This window comes from Malaclemys terrapin, chromosome 1, assembly GCF_027887155.1.
Source record: "Malaclemys terrapin pileata isolate rMalTer1 chromosome 1, rMalTer1.hap1, whole genome shotgun sequence".
Classification (NCBI taxonomy): Eukaryota; Metazoa; Chordata; order Testudines; family Emydidae; genus Malaclemys; species Malaclemys terrapin.
In genome coordinates, this window is record NC_071505.1 from 330,520,003 (window position 1) to 330,532,049 (window position 12,047).

Below are 12,047 nucleotides of genomic sequence, written 5' to 3' on the forward strand. Positions count from 1 at the left end.
ATCCTGTACTTGCAGGAGATGGAATCATTGGGCCAAATTCCTCCCTTTACTTCAATGGAGTTACGCTAAGAATGAGTTTGACTATGTGCTGTAATAGGTCATTTTCATCTCGAAGATGATCCTATGACTCTTGTTTGGAAATGCAATGATCCCATGCAGGCGAGGATTTCCAGAGGCCTTTCAGTAGGGTTAAAAAATCCTCTCTACTGAAATACATTTGATTATCTGCAATGACTGTGGAGGAAAGAAAGCTGAAAGGAAATAAATGAAGAAACAGCATCGAGGATGTGGATACAACTGTGCTTGTATTTGAATGTCTTTACAAATAAGTAACAGTTAAAAGAGACTGAAGTTACAAACCCAGGTATGGTACAAGTACAAGAGTGTCTGCATTGAAATTCCAATATTTTTCTTTATTCACTGTGATACATTCAAACAGAAGTGCTCCGGCTAACAGCCACAAAATAAAGTAAATCTAGAATAAAAAAGGCAGAAGAAGTCTGTCAAATACATATGGTGATTACTCATATTTTTAAAGCATTAGTAACTGTATGTATCTGAGTGCAAACACCCAGCAAGGAAGGGTACCACAGTTTTGAACACTGCACCTGCTATCAAAAACATCTTTAGGCTGCTCTTGCAAAAATGGCTTTCAGAACTAGAGCCAAAGCCTCTAGAAAGATAAAGCACCATCAGGAGTGTGTTTTCCCACACCACAAAAATTAGTAAAGTGAAAGAAAAATAAGGCTTAACTGAATTACAATTGTCGTATAAAGCTCAGGAACAAGCCTACCTAGACTCAATCTTGCTCAACTCAGCCATTTTCCTGGACAGTGCTGCTCTTTGCCCCGGTAACATCTGTGCATAACTCAACGAGCTTCAGACGGTAGCGGGAGATGCATGGATGGAATGGAGACTGGAGTTTGAACCAGTGTCCACCTTCCTATCTAAAGAGTGGTGACAGGCTACCATGACACCAGCCTAGCAATGTTACTGAAATACAGTGGTGTAATCCACCTGAGAAATATTATGTGTCAAAAGTTCTTTGTTTTACTGACATTGTTTGCTGCACAACAGTATTTGGCTGGTTTTTTTTCAACCCATAACAAGGTAGTTCTTGCTGGAATTATAATTTTGCTACAGTAAAATTACAGGCATCAAGGTCTACAAGAGACACCAGTGCATCATTTTATCCATATTTCAGATTACGTCCTACAATTTGGCTCTTTCAATTAGCTCTATTACAGCTGCAGAACTGGTGAGCTGTGTGTGTCAAGAACTGCTCATAACTTGCAATGTTTAAAGAAAACTGCCCCAAATGCTGTAAGAAAAAATAAGAAGTCAAGATCTGGGTTAAGGTACACTGTCAAAGTGGGGTGAGCGAGATACACATAGAAATCTAATTAACAAATCTTTTCCTTCTTTCTCATCCATCACTGGGCACTGATTTCCAAGGGATGGAAGGAAAAATGCAGTAACAACTACATCATCCTCTCTCCTTCTATTTACTTTAAGGCCTTACAACTTAGGAAGCCAAGAAGACTAAGGATGGTTCTTCTCCCCTCCCAAAGGGCTTGCATTGCTGGAGGGGACGCTGACAGCTAGACATTTTCCATGATTAAAAATCTAGATAAGTCATAAAAGGAAACAACTCTCTTCCCCCTATACACCTTCTATACAATATATGTATAGGTACACTGTCATATTAACAATTGTGGCCAAGATGCTAAGAATTTAATCCCACGTATAACTCTATTTAAGTGAGCAAAACTCAATGGCACCGCTTGCGTGACTCAAATTCCATGCATGCCTGGCTTTGCATAATTATGGCCTAGATGTTTAAAAAGTATTTTCTTTCCTATGTTACTCATAAAGCCTCAAATCACTCAAACGTTAAAATTGGAAAAAAATCACATCTATTTATTTACCCTATATGTTATTTGCATGACATTCATCTTCAACAATGTAAGCCTAGTCTCTCTTGCACTCTGGTTCTCATGCACTAGCACAATACGGCAACGTTTGGGTGGCAAACACTGCAGGTGGGGGGTTGTTGTTAAACACCCTTTTTTACCTCCGATATAATGGAAATATTTTCGTTTAAAATTTCAGATTAAAACATTTCTATTAATCCTGTGTTTGGGGTACAAACAAAGCAGGTGTGAGTTACCCGACAGCATTCCTTTCATACAACTCTTTGGAGACCCTTCAGATTTTGCATTGTTTACCAACCTCCAAGTTAATCTTAAATTGCTAGAACTGCAAAGTCAGCAATTCCACCTGAGCTCTCCCCTCCCAACAGTTTTTCTACCTCCTCAAATTAACATTTTCTAACTGCAATTATGTCACACAATCACCTTCCAAAGAACAAGGTGGCCTGCTTGTAATTTTATAAATTATGTCCACGTGTTTCAAAGTAGAATCACACATATTCGTAACAATAGAAGTTTGGCTTTTCCTTGGATAAGTAATTAAGGCTATTAAGTGCTTTCTGGAAGGTTCATTGTCTTTATCCATCCCTACAGTCAAGATAGTTGCCTTTGATCCAGTAACAGATCTGTGCATATTTGAGGGGTGTGATGCGAACAGCCACATTGAAATCCTGTGGGGCGCCATTCATGTCCACCCACTGATGCCCTGAAAATATTCCAATAATTTTACGCTCCCATTTCTGATGCTGTCTCTTCCACATCCTCACATACACCCCAGACCCGCTCGCCCCTGGCTGGGCATCGCACTGCTGATACAAGAGGTCAAATGTTTCATCTTTGACGTCACAGAAACGGTAAACCAGATTTCCCGGGCGATCATTGTCATAGCCAGAGAAGTGAATCCTCCCTCCAGGCAACTGTCTAGCTGGTGGGCTCACACCTATCTTCATAAATTTTCTTTTGTGTGGCTTCTTGAGCTCCAACAGGGCATAGTCATAATCCATGCCGATATCGTTGGCATTTCCTTTGATCCATCCTTTAGGGACGTGTGTCCGTTTCACTCGGATCCACTGGAATTTCATTTTTGCAGGCATTGTTGAGCTCGTGATATTAGCTCCTTTGTTACCATGTTTCACTTTAGGCTTCAGGAAGCCCACCCTCAGTTTCTGGGCTCCTTTGACGTAACTTTTGCCATCGTGGATGCAGTGAGCTGCGGTAAGGACGTGCTTTTCTGCCACCAGTGTCCCCGTGCAACCTGTGGACAACTTCACCGAAGTGGAGAAAGGGTAATTCAACAAGAAGTCCTTGCCAAAAATGCTAAACCTGCTGTCGTAGCCATAGATCTGCCTCTTTGTTCGAGATCTGCTTTGTGACCCATCACCGCCACGGCTGATAATGTAAATGCCTACTTCAGTTTCAACAAGACTACCATTGGCATACAAGGTCTCATAGGACAGGTAGTCCTTCACTTCTTCATACGTCGGCAGCGGGGAACGCTTGTGGCACTCTAGGCCGCAAGAGGATACTACCTCCAGTTTGGTTTCTGCATCAAACTGTGGTTTGTCTAGATTAAGGGTAGATTGTGGCAGGATTACTGGAACTTTGTAAGACGGCCAGGTTGGTTTCCAGCGGGAATTGGAGGGTAGAACATCCTTAACAGTGCACAGGAAGAGGATCAAAGTTGGCACACCTGCCATGCTGAACACCAATCTGGGGAAAAAAAAGAATCCTCTGGTTATTAAAGCAAACATTCATTCACCATTGCAAAGCAATAGTTTGCTAGCCAAACAAAATGCCTGGCATTGTTCTGAAATTTTATCCCTACTTAAGGCTAAATCCTGATCCTATTGAAGTCAGTGCACAGGATCAGACCATTTGTAACTGTGGGAAGGAAAAGTTCTGTATAATACATCATAGCTCATTTAAAGCTTGTACTTGACCTTGGGATTATTTATGTGGCCTACTGCCAGCCCTGAGATATCAACTGATTGTTTTTCTGTTCTTAGCAACCTGGTAGCATTGTAGGTATAGCACAATTTTATGTCAGGCAGCCTAGATCACCCAGCCTGCAGACTCCACTTCATAAGCCCCCTAAGAAGAATTCCCTGCTCCCAACCAGGAATTTTAATGGTCCCAATTGTTTCAAATTCCTCTTTTACTGGGTATTAGGCTGTCTGCTAGGTTAATGTATACATTGTAACAAACCCCTCAGGCTGGCACTTTCAAATGTGGGTGCCAAGATTAGGAAACTAAATCTAAATTTGGCTACACAGTTGTAAATAGGTGGCCTCCTGGTTCTCCAGAGGTGCTGCGCACCAGCATCTCACATTGACATCAGTGGGAACTGCAGGTACTCAGCATCTTTAGAGGAGCAGAAAAAAATGCCAGGCTATTAGCATATACCTGCATTCAGAAGCTACAATGAATTGACTTTTAATCCATTATGTACATTACAGTAACCCCTAGAGGCCCTCACTGAGATCAGGATCCCACAGTGCCAGGCACTGTACAAACAAGCAGTAAATAGAGGACTCTTGCTCCAAGGGGCTTATAATCTTGGTTAACAATTAATCAAATGGATGAAGTAAATACATGGGTGGCATTTTTCTGTAGCATTGGTATATTAGAGGCTTGCTTCCCCTGCAGTTTAAGACAGAGGAGGGTTTCTAGTCTACTTAACAGACTTTACCCCTTAGGCTTGCATGGGGAAGATCTGGCTATTATGTGAGGTAGCTAATGAAGAAAAGATTATAGGTACTGAAGGAACTTTCAGCTAACATATTGACTTATTCCACAGTAAATCAAATTAATTAGAAATGCAAACCAACCCTCTCACAGCGCAGAGGGACTGTAAATTGTTTATGAACCACAGGCAGAGCGTCTCAAGCAGCAGAGAACAAAGAAAATGTGTAACTGAAGTTGATTTGAAAATTAGCCATACAGCTGAATCGCTGCAGGAGCCATACTGCTCGGTGCGAGAAGGCAGGCAGAACTTCTCTTGAACAAGGATTATACAAACAAAACATCACAATTATGTTGAGTTTATGTATATTGAAACCCGGCTGGTTACACTGATAATGGCTGCATGATCATTCCTGAAATGCCTCAAGTGAATAAACTACAACAAACAGTTGCAGAAGGTGTCTAAGAACTAAAAAGAAAATAAGTCTCCCCAACTCTTTACAAAACAGTTCTCTGTTCCTAAGCTGTGCTGGGGAGCCCTTCGGGAACCATGGGCTGGCAGAGGACAAAGGTGTCTGATTCAAATATTATTTCTGGATAATTTTACAGTCAGCATCATTTGTAGTAATCGATACTAAGACAAAGGTATGCAAAGCTCATCTTTCAGAATGAACATGATATATTAGGGAAGAGTCAATATGGCTTTTGTAAAGGGAAACCATGCCTCATCAATCTATTAGAATTCTTTGACGGGGTCAATAAGCATGTGGATAAGGGTGATCCAGTTGATATTATGCACTTGGACTTTCAGAAAATCCCTCACCAAAGGCTCTTCAGCAAAGTAAGAAGTCATGGGATAAGAGGGAAGGTCCTTTCATGGATCAGTAACTAGTTAAAAGATAGAAACAAAGAGTAAGAATAAATGGTCAGTTTTCACAACGGACAGAAGTAAATAACGGGTTCCCCCAAAGATCTGTACGGGGACCAGTGCTGTTCAACATATTCATAAATGATCTGGAAAAGGGGGTAAACAGAGAGGTGGCAAAGTTTGCAGACAATACAAAATTACTCAAGACAGTTACATCCAAAGCTGAGTGTGAAGAGTTACAAAAGGACCTCACTAAACTGTGTGACTAGGCAATAAAATGGCAGATGAAATTCAATGTTGGTAAGTGCAAAGTAATGCCCATTGGAAAACATAAAATCCCAACTATATTACAAAATGACAGGGTCTAAATTAGCTGTTACCACTCAAGAAAGAGCTCTAGGAGTCATTGTGGACAGATCTTCAAAAACATTTGCTCAATGTGCAATGGCAGTCAAAAAAGCTAACAGAAAGTTAGGAGCCATTAGGCCAGGGACAGATAATAAGACAGTAAATATCATAATGCCATTATATGAATCCATGGTATGCCCACACCTTGAAAACTGTGTACAGTTCTGGTTGCCGCATCTCAAGTATATATATATATTAGAATTGTAAAAGGTTGAGAAAAGGGCAACAAAAATGATTAGGAGGATGGAACAACTTCCATATGAGGAGAGATTAAAAAGACTGGAACTGTTCAGTTTAGAAAAGTGACAACTCAGAGGGGATATGATTGAGGTCTATAAAATCATGAATGGTGTGGAAAAAGGTGTGAATAGGGAAGTGTTATTTACCCCTTCACATAACACAAGAACCAGGGACCACCCAATGAAACTAAGAGGCAGCAAATTTAAAACAAAAATAATGAAGTACTTCTTCACACAACGCACAGTAAACCTGTGGGATTCATTTCCAGAGGACGTTGTGAAAGCCAAAAGTATAACTGTGTTCAAAAAAGAATTAGATAAGTTCATTAGGAAAGGTCCATCAATGGCTATTAGGCAAAATGGTCAGGGACACAACTAAACCTCTGAGTGGCAGAAGCTGGGATTGGACAACAGGGAATGGACCACTTAATAATTCGCCTGTTCTGTTCATTCCCCCTGAAGTATCCAGCATGGGCCACTGTCAGAAGACAGGATACTGGGCTAGACTGACCATTGTTCTGACCTAGCATGGCCTTCTTACATTCAGGACATAAGCTGCGTTTCACAGCAAATTAGATTTCTGTCACACCACTAAAAAGCAGATAAGATGTGTAGATTATAGACTTGGTGAATGGGGGCTGAGCATAATGCCCCAGTTCCTAGCCCCAGAAGTGGTTATACGATTTTCAGAAATAACTAGTGATTTTGGGTGCCTCGATTTTTGAATGCCAAATGATAGACACCTTAAAGGTGCCTGATTTTCAGAAAGTGTTGAGCCCCCACCCTTTGAAGGCTGCATGATGTTAGGTACCCACCATCATTAGTCACTTCTGGAACATCTGGAAAATCTTAGCCAGCCTTGAATATCAATAATAATCACAAAATCAGAGACCTCATAAAACTGGGAAATGGCTGCCCATTTATTCAGCTAATGTTAACTTCTCATGCTCCCTTTCCTTCCTTGCATCCTGAACTTACACACATACACGATTTAGACAGCAAAGTGTTGGATTAATATTGGAAACTGGCGGGGTCTTGCTAAATCTAATGAATTAGGCAGCCGCAAATTGGCAGAAAGATGACATAGTGAGCATTGGTTGTATATATAGTGAGAGGAAAAGTACAGAATAATAAACTAACAAAAACAAATCTTACCATTCCAGCTCTGTAGACCATATGTTCTTGCTTTAGTCAGCTGAGAGCTAACCTTATTTGTGATAGGGAGGACCATATATGGGAACCATTAGGAACTTAGTATAGATGTCATTCTGGCTAGGTAGTGCACAAAGTAATGTATCCCATTACTGGAATTGCACACTAACATGCTTCTTTTTGGTCCTCTGTCTTTCCCGGAGTTCTAGAGCAACATGAAGATCTCCCCTTAAGACAGATGAAGTTTCACACATACACATCGGATTCCTTTTTAATTAATTTGTCATAGAAAGCCATTCCTGGGGACACAATTGCCACTCACCCTTAGCTGGTTTATTTAGGAGTGGGCAGAAGGGGGGGAATGAAACTGTTTCATGCTGTAAACCAGTGGTTTTCAACCTTTTTTCATTTGCAGACTTTTAAAAATTTTCAAATGGAGTTATGGAACCCTTTGGAAATCTTAGACAGAGTCTATGGAACCCTAGGGTCTGCGGACCACAGGTTGAAAACCACTGCTGTAGACCATCATTTGTCCAAAGCTGCACGTTTCCCCTTCTCTGTGTAAATGTAGTTTCAGCCAGCAGAGGGTAGCCTTCCAATGAGGAGAATAAGAAGATGAGTGTGTTGGAACTGTACATGTGCCCAGAAAACACGTTTCAAAAGAATGAATCACATCTGGGCCTACTCTGAACTTTTTTAAAGCGGGCTTTACAGCAATTAATGCATTTGTGTAAAGCTTCCTGTAGCTTTTCCCTGTCTTTAGTGCTGCCTGATCCCATTGTGAGTTTATTGGATTTAAAGGCCGTTTCATCAGCTAGTATCTCAGTTCTTATCAAAACATAAATAAGACACTAGAGAGAAAAAAATCAAAAGCTTCTGTGTCAGATTAGCAGCCAAAACTGATTACAGAGTGGGACATTTGTTTCAATCTGTGTAATGTATCCAGATAATAAATTACTATTGTTTCACTGTTAAAACCTAAGAAATTCAGGTAGATATATATCTAAACAAGCCTATTCTGATGTACAGTAAGTAGAACAAATTTTGTACAATTTATCATGGGATGCAAACCACTGCATGTCATTCTTTCCATGTGGGGGAATCATCTTAAAAAGTTGTCTGAGGGAAACATGAGTCTATTTTTTAAAGCTAGTGGATGTTCCCTAATTCTGAAACCAAAATTAGGCACCATGCCAAATTTATTCCAAGGGAGCCTAGTATTTACCCCTTCGTTTCTAGTTTTAAAGAAAATAAATAGTAGGCAGGACATTTCTGTGCCATATTACCCTTGAACTAGATTCAAATAATGATTATTTTGCAAGTCTTGCTCAAAGATGTCAGAAAACAAGATAAAATGGAAAAGAAGTGAAGCACGTTTTGACTGATTATTGTAACATATTTTTAGTTCATTGGTGAGAATACTGTTTTGTAATGTACAACTGTTTATACTGTAGAAACTATTATTCTGTTTTTATTGAATTCTGAGAGAGACAATGGAGGTGATGTAATATCTTTTACTGGACCAACTTCTGTTGGTGGAAGGGACAAGCTTTCAAGCTCTTCCTCAGGTCTGGAGAAGGTAACCAGAGTGTCTAATAAAAGACATTACCACACCTACCGTTGTCTCTCTCATACCCTGGGACCAACACGGCTACAATAACACTTTAGTGAATTATGTCAGAAGTGCTGCATACTCTTTTACTCAATACAAAATATTGCTCTGCTATGCAGGATAGGAACCTCCAGAAAGTGTTTTGTACATGACCAAGTGTGATAATGGCATTACAATTGCTTTGGGAATGGAAACACTGACTGCTACTCTGGGGCTCCTCATGCTACTAGGACACTTGCAGACACATTTTCCTGTCTGCAATAGACAGGCATGCCTTAAGAAAATGCTGGGGAAAGAGAACTGCCTTGTTCGGAGTATACATGACTCATCTTCTAATAAGCAAGTACATTTTTGGAAGAGTTCCGCATTCAGGGGTGGTACTCGTAATAGACTGTAAAATGAAAATAAATCCTGGTACATACAGTGTGAAATCCTATGACCAGACTAGTCTCCATTACATTTTGAAATGAAGAAAGTTTTTCCATAGGGCTGTGACAAAAAAACCCAATCAAAACCTACCTCAATCCAAATGACAGAAATGAACCAAATTACTGTTACCACTGTGCCAAAATACCTCAGCTGCGTTTCTTAGTCATGAAACTTGTTAAAACACAGAACTAACCAAGCACCAGTTTAAGAGCTACCAAAGCTCCCCAGTGCAATTAAAACATAACACATATGCATTAGTCTGTCAGTGACACTGAACAGTGAGGCCAGTGGCTGAGTAAAGTTTCACTCACTCCGTCCCTTCTCCACTAGTTTGAAGATTATAAGAAGAGAATTGCTGGAAAACCTGAAACAGATTTCGATACTAGCAAGCCAGAGATATCTGCCAACATATACAGTAGGCACAGCGGGCATTTTGGCACATGTACTAGAGTGACACAAAAAAAGAAATAGAACCATATTTATATTTTTACCAATTAGTTCAATTTCTTTAGAAGATTTTTCTGTCTGCCTCCCCACTCACCCACCCCCATCCATTTTTTCCCCTTGCTATAAAATAGTTTTGGTTTTCATTACACAGGATCACAGATTATGGACCATTCTCTAAACTAGCAAATTGCAAGTGATGATACACATGGTCACTGATATCAACCAACCTGAGCAATACACACTGTAATGTAGTGTGACAGGCATTATTGCAGTTGCCAAAACACTGTTCCCTCTGACAGTGGTTCTCAACCAGGGGTACACAGAGGTATTCCAGGGGGTGCATTGGCTCATCTAAGATATTTGCTTAGTTTTACAACAGGCTACATAAAAAGCACTAGCCACATCAGTACAAAATAAAAGTTCATACAATGACTTGTTTATTCTACTCTATATACTATACAGTGAAATGAGAGTACATTATTTATATTCCAATTGATTTATTTTATAATTATATGGTAAAAATAAGAAAGGAAGCAATTTTTCAGTAGTAGTGTGCTGTGACACTTTTGTATTTTTATGTCTGATTTTGTAAGCAAATAGTTTTTAAGTGAGGTGAAACTTGGGGATGCGCAAGACAAATCAGACTCCTGCAAGGGGTACAGTACTCTGGAAAGGTTGAGAGCCATTGCCCTATGGGACATTACAAAGCAGATCTTCCTCAAGCTATCACCCACCCTCAGAACAAGACTGAACGTCCCCAGTTGTAGCAATAGCCTAAAATACAGATAATTTAATATCTTTCTTTAACAAAAATGGATTATCAATAGACCTGCAGCCATTCAGTGCAGAGCTCAGCACCGCAACTCCTTACCTAGGAGAACTTGCTCCAGCTGCTGGCTATTGTGAATGTCTCCTGGGTGTCACCCAGTGTGAAATAAAGCAAACATGATTTTTTATCAGCTATTTTCTCATAAGATGCTCTGCCAGTCCCTGTTTGTATTTCAAAATGATGTAATTTGCACAATGTCACTTCTACTAGGCATGTTTTTTCTTCTCTTTAAAAATTAACAACTGATGATGAATGATTATAGCTTGAAAAAGAAGTGTTTGCATCCAACAAATACTGATACTATAGTTTCAGGAGTTAGGTGATTTCAGTTCACAATCAGAATCCATGAAGAAACATTATTCTACTTTTTGTTTGCTAGATATATTTTTGGGGGGAGGGAGGTTGGCCAAGGTGTGTTCACATTCATGTAGATAAGAGTTAAACATTAATTTCCACCCAAAGAAATTGCCTTATGCTTCCTAAAAATGTGTGAACAAAACTGAGGGCAGGCAAAATCAGTGGAGGAAAGACAGCTGTCATGAAATAATTCCCTGGATTCTATTTAATGTACTGGCTAGTTTCTTTCTGATAACTAGTGCCAGTGATTTCATAAATAAACTGCACCAGTCTAAAGGTCCCAAGACTATTTCTCAATTAGGAAATGTGATATTGACTTTGGATTCCGCATCTTCTAGCCTGAAATTACTCTTCTATTTTGTCCCTGTCAACTATGTCTGATGATTAGATCTCGGTGAGATTTTGTACTTGTACCTTTCTCAGCACAAAAACTATTTTAACCGAGTAAAGAGATAGTTAGTAATAGTTTTAACACATCTTATCTAGGCAACTTGGTTATCCTCATCCAATACCCTTTGTCCACCCTCGGCTAATACTGATCCATGGATCAGTGATTTGCTGAAGGAATTTGCTTTTTTTTTTTTTTTTTTTTGGTAGCAGATTGTTTATAGCTTGCAAAAGTTATAGACCCAACGACTCCCCCTTAAAAAAAAGTCAGCATCCCCCGCCCCAGAAGGAACTGTCCCCTTCTAGCTTTGTGCAGAGCATATGCCAGCCAGGTCGGTTTACACTTGCACTCCTTTCCAAAACCTTAATGTCCAGGATCGCTTTACTTACCGCCGCCTCACATGCAAGGCTCAGTCAGGTTTACAGCTACGTGTCCTTCTGAGCAAGATCAGGCAGGTGAAGGGTCTGGTCCCATAACTCCAGGCTGCTCTGATGCTTTCTGATGGAATCTCTCGCTGACTCAGACCTGCCTCCTCCTATCACCCCCTCAGTGAAATGCTCAGGTTCCTACACACACTTCGGGGTTTCCAGTTGCATTTCCCTCGCGATCTCCAATGCACAACTCTCCTGCATTGGCTAGAAAGCTTCCGAGAGGGGGGGGGGGACTGGAAGAGGCAGCTCAGTCCTCCTTGCAGGTGTCACCCTA

The 12,047-nt window shown here is 40.3% G+C and overlaps 1 protein-coding gene across 1 annotated transcript; it reads right to left on the bottom strand.

Moving 5' to 3' along the window:
• Window positions 1–286: 286 nt before the first annotated feature.
• PRSS23 (serine protease 23) lies at window positions 287–12,014 on the bottom strand. Its single transcript, XM_054015692.1, has 2 exons — window positions 11,732–12,014; window positions 287–3,641 (listed from the first exon to the last, which is right to left on the bottom strand). The coding sequence occupies exon 2, from the start codon at window positions 3,626–3,628 to the stop codon at window positions 2,510–2,512; it is 1,119 nt and encodes a 372-aa protein (XP_053871667.1). The 5' UTR covers window positions 3,629–3,641; window positions 11,732–12,014; the 3' UTR covers window positions 287–2,509.
• Between the last annotated feature and the right edge of the window lie 33 nt (window positions 12,015–12,047).